General features: G+C 39.6%; 3 protein-coding genes across 3 annotated transcripts; 2 read left to right on the plus strand and 1 right to left on the minus strand.

Moving 5' to 3' along the window:
* The first annotated feature begins 10 nt into the window (after positions 1-10).
* On the plus strand, positions 11-2,630 carry LOC124428457 (GDP-mannose 4,6 dehydratase). Its single transcript, XM_046972506.1, has 7 exons — positions 11-212; positions 376-618; positions 720-912; positions 1,024-1,256; positions 1,333-1,548; positions 1,648-1,716; positions 1,797-2,630. The coding sequence occupies exons 1-7, from the start codon at positions 159-161 to the stop codon at positions 1,857-1,859; spliced, it is 1,071 nt and encodes a 356-aa protein (XP_046828462.1). The 5' UTR covers positions 11-158; the 3' UTR covers positions 1,860-2,630.
* LOC124428459 (forkhead box C1-A-like) lies at positions 1,847-5,573 on the minus strand. Its single transcript, XM_046972508.1, has one exon. It carries the CDS (start codon positions 3,521-3,523, stop codon positions 2,660-2,662), a length of 864 nt encoding a protein of 287 aa, XP_046828464.1. The 5' UTR covers positions 3,524-5,573; the 3' UTR covers positions 1,847-2,659.
* LOC124428451 (PE-PGRS family protein PE_PGRS26-like) lies at positions 5,478-14,038 on the plus strand. Its single transcript, XM_046972483.1, has 4 exons — positions 5,478-5,614; positions 5,695-10,014; positions 11,874-11,935; positions 12,044-14,038. Exons 2-4 carry the CDS (start codon positions 10,000-10,002, stop codon positions 13,710-13,712), a joined length of 1,746 nt encoding a protein of 581 aa, XP_046828439.1. The 5' UTR covers positions 5,478-5,614; positions 5,695-9,999; the 3' UTR covers positions 13,713-14,038.
* The last annotated feature ends 3,820 nt before the right edge of the window (positions 14,039-17,858 follow it).

Here is a 17,858-nt window from a genome sequence, read left to right on the forward strand (position 1 = left end):
GACAATTTTATTGTATATGGCGTATCTTTAATCGCTAAATTATCGTTATCACTATCAATGCTGATAAACGGTGATAATGTTATAAGGAAAGAAAGAAAAAAAGGTTGGACTTTTGGCGTGCGAAAAGAATATTTAATTGATTAATATTTCTTCATAAAATGGCAACCGGAGATGACAGACGCGTGGCACTAATCACGGGTATCACTGGACAAGTAAGTTTACACTTTTGACAGTTTTGTTTATCTGGTCGTTTTTTCATGTCAATCGTCATGCAAATTAATCGTTTCTATCTAAAATCTTTCTTTAGAATTAGAGATATTAGAGAATAGATAAATTTCATTATTAATATTTATTAATTATTTTCTCATTTTATAGGATGGTTCCTATTTGGCAGAATTTTTATTAGAAAAAGGATACGATGTGCATGGTATTATTAGAAGAGCAAGTTCATTTAACACCTCGCGTATTCAGCATTTGTATGCGGATCCTAAGTGTCATCGTCAGGGTAAAATGAAATTACATTATGGAGACATGACCGACTCGAGTAGTTTGGTAAAAGTAATCAGTTCCGTGCAACCAACTGAGATTTATAATCTTGCGGCTCAAAGTCACGTTATGGTTGGTATAATGTCAATTGTTTATCATAATAATGGCCTGCGAAATTCATATATATATTTCAGGCTTAATACTTGTATTTAATGTCATATTATTTTATATAGGTAAGCTTTGAAGTAAGCGAGTATACCGCAGAAGTGGACGCAGTAGGTACCGTGAGATTACTGGATGCTATAAGAACGTGTGGTTTAGAAAAGTCTGTAAGATTTTATCACGCGTCGACGTCTGAACTTTACGGCAGGGCAATAGAGGTACCGCAGAACGAAAAAACTCCGTTTTATCCACGTTCCCCGTATGGTAACTGAAAAAAAAAAAAAAATTATTCCGAATTACTCGCCTCGATAAACTCTTCTTCCGTTTATTACTTTAATATATTTTTATTATTTTATTATTTTAATGTATTTTTAGCATGCGCCAAATTGTATAGCTTCTGGATCGTAGTCAATTATAGAGAGGCCTACAATATATTTGCTTGCAATGGTATATTATTCAATCATGAAAGTCCTAGAAGAGGGGAAAATTTTGTAACTAGGAAGATCACAAGATCGATAGCAAAGATACATTTAGGTTTGCAAGATGTTCTTGAATTGGGAAATCTTGATGCTAAAAGAGACTGGGGCCACGCCAAGGATTATGTAAAAGCGAGTAATTTTCTTTTCTTCCCCATTGAATATTTTAAATATATTTAATCTAATTTAATCGAAGTACGCGTTACAGGCAATGTGGCTTATGCTTCAGCAATCAACGCCAGACGATTATGTTATAGCAACGGGAGAGTCTCACAGTGTAAAAGAATTTGTAGAGGCTGCATTTCAGTACGTTGGACGTACGATCAAGTGGGAAGGAGAGGGGATAAACGAAACGGGAAAGGACGCAGATAACGAAAAAGTATTGGTACGGATTAATCCGAAATATTTTCGACCTACGGAAGTTGTAAGTATCAAGTAGAAGAAATGACAATATTTAAGGATTTTATATATATATATATATATATATATATATATATATATATATGAAACATTCATGATATAGGATGTCCTCTTGGGTGATGCGACTAAAGCAAAGGAAAAATTTGGATGGAAACCGACGATTACGTTCGAGGTTTGTTTCAAATTATCCGTATCCCGTAACGCATTTTAAATGAAGCTTCGCTTAATCGATCATCCATTATGCTGTTGCAGGCTTTAGTTAAAGATATGATGGATTCGGACCTAAATCTAATGAGAAAAAATCCGAATGCTTAGTGTCATTTTATTTTAATCTAGATAATTACATAAAGGTATGAAAAACGTCCTATATATTTGCATATTGTGAAATATATGCAATAGTTAGATATAATATAAATAATCCACACGCCGGTATCACACACATTACTACTGCATTTCTACGAAGTAAGAATATTCAAATTGTAAGGTAAGAAATTTATAGGATTCTTTTCCAAGTATTACAACAAATTGTACAACAAACTAACTAGCAGGAACGAATTGTTTATATACGAAGTACATAGTTTTTATATAGAATCTACGTAATATAAGATACACAAACATTCATTTGATAGGAAAAACGCTTTCTCTTTTATCAAATTTTGTATGAGTCGCGAATGCATATGTTTGCGTGGTTGCGTGGATGCATGGAACCGATGATGGTCGTTTTTATAAATCGATTTGATAGAGGTGAAGGCTTTTTGCGAGGCCTTTACATAAACATAGGCTATTTTTTATGAAAGCTTTACATACAACCTGTATGTACGCACAAATGGTAGAAGATATGCTGTTTATCACCATTTTATTAATTGTCTTCCACCAAAGTATAATTGGCTTTCACGTCGTAGTTTAATTTGTACCTAATATATGTAATTACAATGTAACGTATTGTATACTGTATGCTAGCTTTGTTATACATTTTAGCCTTTGTATATACAAGAAGAGGAAGAGCAACGCTACGATCGAAGAAATGGAACGCGTTCCCTCTCTCTCTCTCTCTCTCTCTCTCGAATAAATAGAAATAAGAGAAAATTAATGGAGGATTTACAAGGAATAGAAGTTTAACTTTTAGCCTCGGGCGCTGTCTTTCGTAAGATATTATCGATCGTGAACATGCTCGATTTAACGCAACGTTCCGAACCACTCGCGTAATCAATTTCCTTCTCCTTCTGTAGATCGTTATCTCTGCTTCCAATTTCGCACCATCTCTCGATCTTTCCTCGATCGTCTTCTATAAGTTGCAACAGTGATCTTCGCGATTCATCTTTGCTCTGTAAAAATGCTCGCTGTTTACGAGTTCTCCTACGTCTGTAATTACCATGCTCGAACATTTCGTTGGCGGACGGATCGAGACACCAATAACTGCCTTTACCAGCTGCACCATGTTCCTCGTCCTCGTCGGGATTACTCTTGTCACGTGGTACTTTGACGAAGCAATCGTTCAAACTTAAATTGTGTCTAATACTATTCTGCCAGCCCTGTCGATTTTCCCTGTAATAAGGAAACCTCTCCATGATGAACTTGTAAATACCGGACAGAGTCAGTCTTTGTTTCGGCGATGAATTGATGGCCATGGCTATCAGAGCTATGTAAGAATAAGGTGGTTTCTCGTAACGAGGCGAGGAATTTACTTTGTAACCGATCAGAGGTAAGGCCCAACAGGAGAGATGATGACGAGGGCTGTTCATGCTCGTCGTGGTTGACGCTCGATTAGTCTCCAATCTGAACATTTCTGGGACTCCGGTGATATTATAATATTCGGTTGGTAAACTACAGATGGTTGGTAAGATCTCTCTGGTCCAAATATCGTTCCTGCCAGACAATTCGAGGAATCTGTGATTCCTCGCCGATAAAAAGGGTTCTCGATGATAATTCCCATTTGGTTCCATCATTGATAGCTTGATATATATATATCTCTTGTACATCGAGCGCGCGTCGACGGACGTCGAAGAACGTCGGAGAACGTCGGAGAACGTCGTAGAACTCGACGTGCCAGCACGTCGCTAGCGCGAGACTGCGTTTTCCGCAATCTCCGGCTCGTCAAGCTGATACTTCTAAGCTCTTTAGGGTCTTTAATTTGACAGGGAGAGATCTTAGAGGCTGGACCAGCCCCGCCCATCGGCAGCTTTCCAAGGAACGTTCTCGTTTGGTGTTCGCTGACGATCAGGAGGAGGTGGACGCACCTCCGGATCGGTCCAGGAGGCTCACGACTAACATGTTTTATTACTGTTTACACATATGCTCTCCTAACACCCACGCCGCCAGTAACCGAGCCAATATGTAAACGCAGTCGTGGTAATTATACCGAGAAGGCGTTCGCTTTCTTGGAAACGCTCTTCTTCTTATTATTTTCCCTTCCGTCGCAAAAGGGGGATAAGGGGAGGGGGAAGGGCGACGTCGCTTTTGAAAAAATTTTCCAAGATGCCGACGACCTGTATTTTCCCTTTATTATTATTCTTCTTCTTCTTCTTCTTTTTTTATTACATACCCGATGGTTGCGATATGAAAAGAATTTGAAGAGACAAATTTGTTGAAGAAACAAATCAAAGTGGATATGTACGATGAAGGGGCCAACGTATTCGAACTATGTTCGGCATCTCCTCGAAAAACAGAGAGATAGACGAGGGAGCGCCTTGTCTCTTCTGAAAAAGCGCGACGATTTACTGCTCTCGTTTAAGCCGAGACCGATTTTAGACCATATCCCGAAGGAACTTAACGCTCGAGTAGCTGTCGTTACTCATGCACTCGTTTCTCCCTTTCTTCTCGTTTCCATTGATATAGAATTGAATTGCATTAAATCCTACGCTATTCTACTCGATCGAATTGCGTTTGATCGAAATCCTTGATTATTGATAGGATCTATAGGCGTCTGCCGTCTTGACTTTGGATTGTTGATTTTGCGACGTTTACGACTGTGAGAAAATTCACAGCGCGTAAAGTCTCCCTCTCTCTCTCTCTCTCTCTCTCTCTCTCTCTCTACCTCATTGATCCTTTCCTCTTTTCCTATTGATTTTCTCTGCGTCTTATCGTTATCCCAATTAATCGTTATCCCAAATGATTATCCAAAAGGCCTAAAATAAATTTACGTTAAAACAATGTTCGACTACGTTGTTAGGCCATTTTTTTAACATCTTTCCTAGCATCGTTCGTCGCGCAACTGTTTTGCTATAATCTGTCATGGTAATTGGAAAGTTAGTAAATGTAAAGACAGGTAGTCTGACTAACTGGAATCTCGACTTTAGCTTAGGCATATTTGCTAGGCATTAAAAGAAATGACAAAGTAAATATGTTTCTATAACCTCGCACGGTACCCCTATAGATTTTCTTTCTCTTTTTCTTTTCCGTACTTACTGAAGTGCTGAAGAACTCGTGCAAAACGATGGATTATATGTACATACGTTTATGTGTAAATATTTAATCTATTCGTTTTCAGATATAATTTCCGGTTCACGGAATTTCAAGAACTTGGACGTTTCACGGACGATTATGCGAAAAGTGAATGATAGAAATATTCGTTTCTGGAATCCTGTTTTTCGATTAAAATCTTGACCGACATAAGAAACGAAAAGGATTACTTCAAATACTATATCAAAGATGAAGTGTCGATCCTTTTATTTTTTTACAGGTACATACGTCACGTTAAGTCTTTCGAAATTAATCATTAAGCATAATCATTATTTATAAAGATTATTAATTATACACAGCGAAAACTCTGTGATTCTTCATTTCCTTTTTTTTTTTCTTTCTTTTTTTAACGCGAAGAAAGTTACGTCTCTTTAATTGGAGAGTCAAGTATGTAGGTGCGAAAGTGAACCAGCGAATTAATACGATCATTTCATGCTCGGAGAAACTTATTTCACGACATTCGACAATGTTTTATTTCTTCTTACTATCGAATCCTATCTACTGTATTCCCCGTAAAGCATATATAAGGGGTATCCTTTATGAAGAATAGTAAAAAAAAAAAAAGAAAAAAAAAAAAAAACAAGAAAGAAGAACGCCTTTAAAACTTAACCGTGAGTATAAATAACGAAGAAAATTTAATTTATAAATTTTTCGATTTTTCAATTTTTAGTACGAAAAAACGATGTTGTAGGAATAACATCGTCCGTCTAATCGCGAAAAAAGATATTAACAAGCGTAATTCGCGTTATACAACAAACGATTACGAAGTCGAAGAAATGAGGCACGTCACAGAAAAAGAAAATGAGAACTCATGTCACGAACGTCATTTACAAACATTCACTCAAACTCCCTAACGTTCTTGCACAACGTTCGGTCCCGGCTTAGAAAAGGGCTTGAATTTCGTAATGTCAAATGAAAAAAATTGTAAATCGTCGTCAATGTTGTAATCATTAAAATATTGAAAGATGTTACCTTGACGGATAAACTAATTGCATTATCTCTAAATTAAATTAGTTTTTCAGCCAGAATCGTAAGCGTAATCACGACACGATGGGTTACAATTGTATTATAATAACGTTTCGATCGGCGAATTAGGTTTCCTGTCTTCTCGACGCGTATCCATCTTGTATTCTGGATCGTGGAGAGATTCTAAATTGCAAGACGATTCTCGTTGGCACATCGGCACATCGCAGGGAATAGATACGAAGGAGAAAGTGGTAGCTAGAGGCGTCATCGTTCGAGTATTTGGCTGTTGTACGAACGGTACGAAAAAAAAAAAAATGAAAAGAAAAAGGAAAAGAAAAAGAGAAGAGAGAAAAATAAAAGAAAGGAGAAAGAAAAAAAAAAGAACTGTCGATTTCTACGAGAAGACGACAAGACGATTTGAGAAACTCTCACGGAGATACAACGTTGTTATCCATTATCTTTTAGAAGCTTAGCTATGTATTCCAATATAATATAGTACGTACAGGCACATGGATATTTGCAAATACTTGCTCGAATGCATACAACAACCGCTTTTAAATGTGGACTTTATCAATTAATGACCTCGCGGATTTTGAAATGGCCTTTCTCTCTTTCTCTTAATGCATTTTGTCGAGTCACACTCGACGAAAGGAGGTTTCAGCACTTTCGATTTTCAAACGTATTTGATCGATATCAATTGGAAAATAATTTTCGCTGGTCGCAAATCCGACGACTCGCATATTTTTTACAAGCGGGCAACAGTGCAGACTGTTGGCAAAGCTTGCGAAATTATAAATGTACGAGGCATCGTCATTAGCGAGATCAATTAGATATCGACGACGCGCTGACACGCGTAGAGGCAATTAGGAAGATCGATCGTGGTACGGACAGGATGCAACGATCGAGGTTGACCGATAACGATTCGCAAAGACGATGAATACGACGTTTTTTCTTCTTCGATCGTTTGTAATCCTTGGGGAAAAGAAAAAACAAAAAAGAAAAAAAAAAAGAAAAGAAAAGAAACAACAACAGAAAGAAGAAATTGATGAAAAATTCGATCTGAATAAAATATGCTTATTAAAAAGGGAGATTCATTTATTCGTTACATAATACATTCTTTAACCTCCTATTATTTATTACGATCGACAAAATTTCCTCGGATTATACTTCTCGCGGTAACTTTCGCGGTGAGTTTACGCTAATAGTTACAAAATAGTTTCGTTTAGCATGTGCTTTTGTACGCACGTATCCGTGTACATATTCATGCACTTACATATGTGCGTACGAGGAAAGTATTTCTCTTCGCGTGAATGGAATGCTGAATTTGTGAAATTCTCATCGGTCGCGTACGTAAATACATGTACGCTCTTTAAAATTCGAATGTATTTTTCGAAAAGAGCGCTCCTCGTGGCGCACATTTTATATTCATAAAATTTCAACGTATACGAAAATTAGAGATTGGGCGTTTGCGCACGATCAGATATTATTAATAATCACGCGAATAATTCTCATAGAGAGATCGATAATTACGACGAAAATGCAAAATAAATGCGAACTCGATGTTGAAACGACTCTGGGATATACGGCATTGAGTTTATACAAGATATTTTTGGCGAATTTTAATAGTCCGTTAGTTTGTAGTAACAGACGAATGGCTTGAAACAGATCGCTTTAGCGTCGTACCGCAGATACGCCTTAGAAAAGAAGAACTTTCCGATCGGCATGGCCGTTCAGCGAATAACAAAACAACTAACGAGAACCGATCTAATAAGAACTTGATCGGCTATTTATAATTTTCAATCGACCGTTAAATGGGTCTTATATTATCGAACCATCTTCGATATCGAGTCTAATTATCGAGAATCTAAAAGAACCCTCTTACACGTTCCGATCGTTGTCGCAAATTTACGAGCAACGCGACGAAATAATCGATCGATTGCTCAACCTGCCACCAGCAATATCGAGCAGCCCGCATGAGTTACGAATGAAAAAGGAAAATAGAGAAAAAATATAGAAAAAAATGATTTCCTGCTTCCTAGTTCGCGCTACGTTTATCGATGTTCTACGAGACACAACCAAGAAGATTCGAGCAGAAGATTCTTTATTGCGCATGTATATTTTTTCTTTTTTTCTTCCTTTTGTTTATTTTGCGAGTTCATTGGCACGTGGACATATGATAGGTACATACGTAGAGAGTATTTCACTGCTGCAAATGACCGACTAAATGATTATTGCCATGTAAACGCGGAAAGAAAGTGAACGTTTCGTGATGTCGACCGTTCTGGGGATCTTCACCGCTTGAGTGTCCGTCATTAAATATAGATTATTAATAAAAGTTACGAGGGCTGCTAATTTAAAGCATCGTGCTTTCGTAAAAGTTCCAAATAAAGTAAACGTCGCAGGAGTAAGAGACGAAAGCTTTGACACAGCATCGGGGAAGAAAGCGAACGTTGTTACAATTATCAATAGGATATAAAAAAGAACTTTCTCAAAGAAAATCCTTATATTTCAAAGTATAACGACGACTTGTTGGTTTTTGAAAGCGAGCCATAAAAAATAAGTCAAATCCAGTCTAATTCGTTTCGATACACCTTTTTCTAGCTTATAGTTATAAAACTTGAATAAGTCGAAGGGTCTTAGTTTTAAAAAGAAATATTACCATTTTTGGAGGATTATGTTGGACTGTTTCGAGCGGTTCCGAGAGAACCGATAGGAGGTCTTATACATAAGCGAACGTTTAATCGTACGTTTGGTCAACGAGTTAAACAGTATCGAGAATTACCATCGAAAATATATATCGATAGAGAAGATGATCGTCAAAAGTGTATGGTATTTCTCATATAGAAACTAAAGACGGTGAAAGGGATAGCATGACTTCCCACAACCCCGAATCGGAAGAAAGTCAAAGGATGCGACCGGTTCGGTCGTTTCTAAGCATATTGGAGGAAGTTAGACGTTTCCTAAGATAGCTCTTCTCTCCTTTTAACGCGAGAGATGATGATTCGTTTTATCCCAGAAAATAGCTATTTCGAAATTTTAAAGAAGGACCAATCGGTTCTCGCTCATCGCGCCTTTAAACGTATCATAGGTGTCCAGTACGAGACAATTTAGTTCTGACTCTTCCTTCTATTACATCTGATCTTCGTAGTTAATTGCGCAAGCAACGGCGGACTTTCGGTAGGCATATTTTCTAATACGAGAACTTGAACTTAACCCAAGCCTAATCGACCTTACGGTAACTCAGTTCCTACGTTAGTGAAAGCGCAATCTCTCGGCCGGCTATTTTTCTTATGGGATGAGATCAGATTTTTGCGATCGTTATTTCCTGTCCTTTTCTTTTTATTCTATTTGTTTTTTTCTTTTTTTTCTTTTTTCTTTTTTTTTTCTTTTTTTACATAACGACGACTCCGTATTTCCTCCCCTCCATTGAAAGAACGGAGGAAGGATTTTTAATTCTTTTTTCATTCTTCTCACTTTCACACACGCGCGTTGTCTATCTACAATTCCCTTTGGCGGTCTAAGAAAACAAGAAACAAAAAACAAAAGAAAAAAAAAAAAAAACAGACACCTTTAATTGAACGGAAGCAGGTGCTTAAGAGAGCGTGGTTACATAAGAATAAAATAATAAATCCTCCAACGAAAAGGGACTCGCGTCGGTCGTGAGTCTCCTTCGCCTTGTTCCTTACCTCTACGAGGTGGGTAACGAGGACGTCTCGTCGTTGGATCCCCTCCAAAGAAGAACTCAGGATGTTGTAGCTTGGCTTGGAAGAGTTGGGAGTCCCGTATAATAAAACTCTCTTCCTCTATTTGATGCCCCTCCACCGTCTACTCGTCCACTTCTCTATGTGTGTCTCTATGCCTAGGGCATCTAGGAGCCTAACCGGAGAAACGCATTCGCTATAAAAGCTTCGTATGTCCGAAGGAATTTGTCAGAAGAGTGACGAACCGTAACAAAAAAAAAAGCAGCGCCAATACTCGCTGCTCCCTTTTAGTTCTTCGTCGCGAACGAGAGGACTCCTGGAAGTCGAAGATGTGGCTCGCACTGGTCAGTGTCCTTTCCCTCATCTTCATTAATTAAATCACGCGGCGTTGTTCCCTCATTCGGCTTCAATTTTACTCAATGTTAGCTGTGTGATAAAGTGCGTGAGGTCAGTGCAATCCTCGTAGAACGATTCGGAAATGTGATTCGTTCTGTGTTCATTCTGTCCGAGGACCAAGTGCATTTTCTTCGTACGATCGATCAAACCCTTCGTTCGATCCGCTTGACGTTGTTGACTATTCTCTTAGTAAATTTTTATAGTCGTCCGCTCTGTACCAACGATCAGGATAAAAAGTTAAAGCTTTCTCGATTATTCGAGACGATTGCCACGAGTATCGTTTCTTCTCAAAATCCTGCATATACGTTTGCAACATGTATCAATCATTTATTATCAATCATTTAATACAGATTCGAACGTTCGAAGGGACAATTTTATCGTTCTGCTCGCTCGCATGATCCTTCGCGTGTGAGAAAGTTCGTTACGATAGGGGAAGCACGATCGAATACGGCGTGCTAGCTATAAAAAAAAATAAAAACTGCACGTCACTCGAGACAAAATCGAGAATCAAAAATACATTAACGAACATTAAGCGCTCGTCGTACGCATCGTAGTAGAGATGATGCTGTCGTCATGATGAAAAAACGCATAACGAGTCTCTCTAATTAATTCAGTTGAATGGGTTAAGAGGTATCGGAGAGCGTGTAGCATGGCAAACGTATTTGTAGGATCTCATGAATGACGTTCGTTAGGTAACTTATTTACTATATAGATCTTTATTATATAGATCTTTATTATACAGATCTAACGCATACGCAATAGCCAGGGAACGAACGATATTTCAATTAAATTGTAAATAGAAATGTAAATATAGATGCGTCGATGATTCGTCGTACCATTCTCCGTTATCAGCTAGGTAAGTAGATGTCCTCTCATCACTTTTCACTCGGTGAAATGGAAAGTTGCGCAAAAGAGAAAGAAAGAAAAGGAAAAGAAGGCCACGAGAATATTTAGGAGGAATCCATGGGAATATTATAACGTCAATGAAAAAAAGGAGATTTGAATTCGTTATTGCGATCTTTGGAGTGTCAGGGCCAATCGATTATGATCCATGTAATTCGTTGCTAGATCGTAAAACGAATATCTTTGGTCTTGATATCGATAATAAACGATACCTGTTTACTTCGTAACGAATCTCGTAATAATAATCTACAGGAGGAGCAAGAAAAGAGCCGGACGTAAGACGAAATTGCGCTCGAGGATAAAAATGAAAGGGAGAAAGAAAAACAAAATCATGGCGCATACTTTCGCTTGGTCCAACCTAATGGGAGTTTCACGTTCCTCCGGCTGTGAAGAGGAAAAAAAAAAGAAAAAAAAGAAAAAAAAAAGGAAGGAAAAAGAAGGAAAAAAAAAAAAAGAAAAAAAAAAGAAAACACGAGAGTAGCGAGGGTTCGCTCGACCCAATTTCCAGACTTTCATTTTTGAATGACGCGCTCATAAAATCGCACAAGGTATAGAAATCCGCGTGTAACATCGACACGCTTAATGTCGACTTCTCTCGGTGAAAAGTCGTACGGTGTTAATTAAAAATACGCGGTGTAATAAGCCGAGCGATTATCGTTTCCCTTCCTCTAATCTGCATTTATAATTGAACGATCAAACATTTGCCGTTGCTTTTTCATTCTCGTAGTATCAACAACGCAAACTATTATCGTGCGAAAAGCGTCTTATTATTATACGGCAACACGTCGATTATGTCCATGCGCGTAACTACTGTCGAACTGCCGTGTAATTGACCGTAAAACAAAGACTTTATCCTTGACGAGTCCAATACCTTTACGTATATTATAATTCTGCGTGCTTTCAGATATTGCTTGGATCCCTTTTCGTCGCCTCCACCAATGGCGATCCGATCAGAACGAAGAAAGAGTAAGTTCACGTAAAAATAATTAATCAATTCAATTGCGCAAGCAAAGAGGAGTCATACATCAGAGAGAAAGATACATTTTACCTTGTAGTAATCGTAAATATTTTTAGGGCACCACCTAGTCCACAGTATGGCCCGCCAGCTGCTTCTTATGGAGTACCGAACGTAGGTCCTTTGGACTCGTACGGTGCTCCACCAGCACCATCGTCGTCTTACGGTGCTCCATCTGGACCATCCTCTTCTTACGGTGCCCCGTCTGGGCCATCATCGTCCTATGGCGCGCCATCTTCCAGCTACGGAGCCCCATCCTCCGGGCATGCCTCTTTTGGGGGTGATCACGGATCCTTCGGAGGAGCCGATCATGGATCGTTAGGCGGTGGATCGTCCGACAGTGGTTACGGGGGTGATCATGGTTCGCTAGGCGGCGGCGGCGGTGATGGCGGTTTCGGTGGAGACTTTGGATCGTACGGAGGAGGACATCACGGAGGTGGAGGAGGAGGCGGTGGTGATTTTGGATCGTACGGAGGAGGACATCACGGGGCTGGAGGAGGCGGCGGTGGTGACTTCGGATCGTACGGAGATGGACATCACGGTGGTGGAGGAGGCGGCGGTGGTGACTTCGGATCGTACGGAGGAGGTGGACATCACGGGGCTGGAGGAGGCGGCGGTGGTGACTTCGGATCGTACGGAGGAGGAGGACATCACGGGGCTGGAGGAGGCGGCGGTGGTGACTTCGGATCGTACGGAGGAGGAGGACATCACGGGGGCGGAGGAGGCGGCGGTGGTGACTTCGGATCGTACGGAGGAGGAGGACATCACGGGGGTGGAGGAGGCGGCGGCGGTGGTGATTTTGGATCTTACGGAGGAGGACATCACGGAGGAGGTGGAGGAGGAGGAGGAGGAGGATCCGCGCTTGGTCCCATTTACGGTCCACCCTTGCAATCCTACGGTCCTCCGGCGGCCTCCTACGGTCCACCTGGTCACGATCAGCCGAAGGGAGTATGGAAAAAGAAGCTCACGTGGAAGGCCGAATGGAAGCAGATATGGAAAACGGAGTCGAAACTAACGTGGAAACAGGAATGGAAAAAGGTTCAGGTACCAATTTGGAAGGAAGTACAGGTGCCAGAATGGAAGGAAATTCAAGTGCCAGCTTGGAAGAAGGTACAAAAGCCAATTTGGAAGGAGATCCAAGTACCCATTTGGAAGGAGATTCAGGTACCAGCTTGGAAGAAAGTTTGGAAGCCTGTTTGGAAGGAGATACAAGTACCAATTTGGAAGGACGTTCAAGTGCCCGACTGGAAGAAGATTTGGATACCAGAATGGATAAAGATCGGTATTCCCGGGGAACAATACGTCGGCAAGGATCAACACGGTTGGCAATATACCAGTCACGATCTCTGGAAGAAGAAACTCATTTGGAAGCCGATTTGGAAGAAAATTTGGAGGACCGAGAAGAAGCAAGCTTGGGTTACGGATAAGAAGCTCGAATGGAAAGCCGAATGGAAGCAAATTTGGAAAACCGAAAAGAAACAAGTATGGGTGACCGATAAGAAACTTGTATGGAAGGAAGAGTCCGTACAGGTTTGGTTACCTAAAAAACAACAGATTTGGGTCACGCAAAAGAAGCAGGTGTGGAAGGACGAATGGAAAAGCAAGTGGGTACCGGTTTGGAAGAACGTACAAGTACCGGCCTGGAAGAAGATTTGGAAGCCCGTTTGGGAGAAAGTTTGGGTACAAATAGAATCTCATCATGACGGAGGCCACCATGGTTACAAGTAATACGATAATATTAGCGTAGTCGTTAGGATATCAAAGTTAACTTCGTAGTTGACTTTCTTTCCAAAGTTCGTAGAATGTGTTTCCATTATGGGTCGATAATTTCAGGCTCGACGATAGTTCCCTGTTAGACGCGATTATGGAATAACGAATGGAATAGAAAGTATAGTGTTTCGTCGAAATAAGAAGGACAGAGAGTAGTTTTGGCTCGTGATATTGCGACTTCATTATTCCGTAAATGTCGAATAAATATCAAGACTTGCCCCCCACCCTCCCTGTAAATAAGGTGATTAAAAGATTGCAAGCGCATCGATATTTTTGTACCTTTTTGCGTTTACTATAATCTAATAAATATTTTTTTTTTTACCACGTGTACATCTAATCGATTGATATCCCAAATCGGCCGATGATCCTGTTGACGAAACTTTCACTTTGTACATAATCAGTTTGGGTTGTTCCAAACGATCAGTCTGATTGATCCAGACGAGGATGAGAAAATGGAAGAAAGGAAGAATAATATTCTTGGGAAGGAAGAAAAAGAACGATTGTTTTTTGAAGTTTAAGCAAGTCTAATCGAATGAAGTCGGTAATAAGTAATCGGTAGTAGCTTTCCCGTTCACTCGATGAAAGTGCAATTTTCTAGGCGACGGAGTAGGATTATCGCAGGAGGACAATGGAAAGGGAAAAGGAAGATGCTTTCCAGGGAAGCGTATATGCAGATGTCAGGGTCGCGAGACGGACTCACGACCTTTACTTTCTCCGTGATCGCGTTGGAGCAAGTGTGGGATGATCGAGAAATAAAGAATCTACCAAGAGAGAACGTGGAAGTCGGTGGGAGAACGGAAGTAGCACGACCGGTTCGTCTTCTCCGAGGTCTCCTTCCGAGTTTCGATGCAAAAACCAGTATCTATTAAACGCATCGAAGAAAGTGGATGGCGTTTTCGAGTCGACGAAAAAAAAAAAAAAAAAAAAAAATAGAAAAAAGAAAGGAAAAGAAAAAGAAATAAGCTCCCCTAATGAATAAATTAATTGTACGATAGATAAACATATGTTCAAATCATGTACGATGAGATGCCTCTTATTAATCAAGACGAAATCTTTACAAATTGAATCCTGATTAAGAGCTATCTCCTCTCTTTTTCTCATTTATTCCGTTTATTTACAGGATCATGCCGAAATTAGGTTAGATACTTTGTTAATTATCAACTTCATTAACGGTTCCGTGGCATTCGATCTGCACGTCCATCCATCGCCTTCGTCTCGGACGATGATGAGATTTTATCTCTTTGGCAGAGAGTAACGCGTAACTACATAAATTATACAGTAGAAAATACAAGTTGATTTATGGATGTCTATATTACTTACTACTTTGAGGTATTCCAATATGATTTACAAGCGGGAATGCGATTTATATAAACTTCCGACGACGAAAATAACGGCGCTTCTTGTATCTGCTTGCAAAGTGTAAGGACGTTTCGAGCGATTGGTAAATACCTGTGTTAATAATAAATAGAGGAAAATAAGCATAACTTGAAGAATCTACTGTAAAAATATCTTTTACGAATATTTTCTATTCGATGATCGTATTGAATGGCGTTCGCCTTCGAATACAGCAAGCGAAAATGACACTTGCGATCGTGCGTAGAGCAAATTTAAAAGTTATTTCCCCACCACACTCGATATATTATTGCTCTATCCAGCACCACCACCACCACCACCACGTATACTTTCCCAGGATCTTTCTTTATATGACTTTCTAGCGTTTAAAGTAGGTAGTGGGACATTCGTCAAAGTTTTTCCCTCTCTTCTTATAAACTACCGTCTCCTCTCCATAGAGTTTCGTTCATTTTAATTATTACAAATTAATCGACTATTTTAGCTTTTCTTCGTTTCAGAAACGTTCTAATTTTAATTAATTAATCCGACCAATCTTACATTGCGTATTTCATTTTGAACGTCGTCTATTTTATAAGACGAGTTTTCTGCCATCGAAAGTCGTTAATACTTTATGTACGGCACACCATAGCCCATGAAGACTCATATACGAATGCCGGTGTTACTCAATAGAAAGCGAAACGTGCATATGATAGATTTATAACCGAAACTTTTAGACTATTCTTGGGGCTCTATGGGTGTAAGATCTTTGAAATCGTCGATGTAGTCGAAGTATCAGCTATGAAAATATTTCGATGTTGGCCAATTGTCGTAGGTTATGCAGAACGCGAATAGCCAAGGATTGTCTTCATAAAGTAAGCCCGAGACTGGCAAGGCCACTTTCACGTAAATATATACAGGCAGAAGAGACGAGCATGTGCGCACGTTTCTTTCCTTTCCTTCGTTTCTTTGTCTCTCTGATCTCTTCCATCCGGTTCCTTTATCCAGTGGCTCTCAATTCTTTCCTCGATTAGAATATCACAAAATTCTTACAGCTATTTTTTAATTATAAAAATCGATTTAATAGAGGACCCTTAATTAGATCGCAATAAGGGTTACACCTAACGGAGTTAGGGTGTAACGATCTTTTGACTCTGACGGCTCGAGTGACGGAATCCGTTAGGCATACCTACATGAAGATTTCACTTCTTAGGTCGCGTCGTTGATCGTAGATCTTAATAAATTTCACTCTCGAAAGGCGATAGCACCGAGGATAGTTATCGGTACATCCTTGTACCGGGTTCTACCTACATATCCGTATGTAAGCGACTCTCGCTCGTTACATATAGCGGAAGTGTCTGCACCATTGATATCTTAAAAAGGTCGAAAACCTGCTCGTCACGTTCATTTTCTTCTTATTCCCGTGCCTCTTCGTACTCCTTTCGGAACACAACTTCGCGATTCAACAAGGATATACGTATGTATATACCTTTCTCATCCGTGACTTTCCCGCGGTGGACGACCCGCGGGGGCAGGGAGGGCCATAGATAAAAGTAGAGAAGCATCGAACCATCTACGTGGGAAATCCTTTTATATATTTACGAAATAACGTGAATGAAAAGAATGACATAGAAAAATTCACTATTTTTCTAAGTTAATACGCATGCATAGTTAAAAAAATCTTCTCTATTATGGCAATGCCAGAACTCGGTAACGATTCTTCGGGTAAAACGTACATTCTACCATAATGACTTCCACTATCCTCGAGAATACGTTCAGGATCATAAAGCTGTTTATAATGAGGAAAGTTAATGACAGACGATTTAGATGTTAGCACGTCCACCAGCGCCAACCTTAAATCTGTCAGAAAAAAGTAGAACGTACGAACGTTTCTTTTATCTCTCTTTATTCTTTTTCTTTTTATCGTTCTTATAAAAATTCTTGCGATTTTAAATATGATCGATCGATCGATCGATCCACTTAGAATAGTTTTTTCTTTGATAATTTCGTTCCTCTTCGATCGTATCTATGACTACATATATACGATCAAAAATGCACGTAATGCGAAGAAGAAGGACTCGGTAGGAAGGAACGGTATCATCGGCACGCTACGATAACAGACGGTTATGGTTCAGTGCCGGGTTCTTACATCAATTGCCCACTTGCACTTGTTACTTTCACTGAGCAACTCTTCTTTTTACGCCGAAACGGCCGGATGTTCGACTTTACATCGGGCCGCATAGCCACGTTCTCTATTTAACGTTCGCGTTCGAGCGTTCCGTTGAGGCTAAATGCTAGAACGGAATCAACCTAACTCCTCTAACGCAAGAAATGATGTAACGGTAAATTAGCGTAGGTTCTTCAAATTATATAGATTAATAATTATCAAGCATCACTAATACGCGGTATGCAAAAATTCTGATCGTTCGAGTTAGTTATCGTACGATGTTAGATGACGATTGTTCGTACTTAATCGTTTGCTCCATGGGAGGGTATTTCCAATATCGAATCGATGAAGACGTGTCTAGAATAGATATTTAAGAATGAGTACAAACTATCCTATTGATTAGCCAATACACCGTTCTTTCGTGTTTATAGTAGTGGACCAGATTCCAGTAGTCTTTCGACTACGTCACTTTTACTTTCGTAAGAAAGGATCACGAGTTTTTCCCTTCGACTCGACCCAAATATTAAAGAAGAAAACTTTCGAGAGCTTGTATAATAAGTATTTCAAAGGAACCGAACGAGAGAGAGAGAGAGAGAGAGAGAGAGAGA

This window comes from Vespa crabro, chromosome 12 (assembly GCF_910589235.1).
Source record: "Vespa crabro chromosome 12, iyVesCrab1.2, whole genome shotgun sequence".
Lineage (NCBI taxonomy): Eukaryota > Metazoa > Arthropoda > Insecta > Hymenoptera > Vespidae > Vespa > Vespa crabro.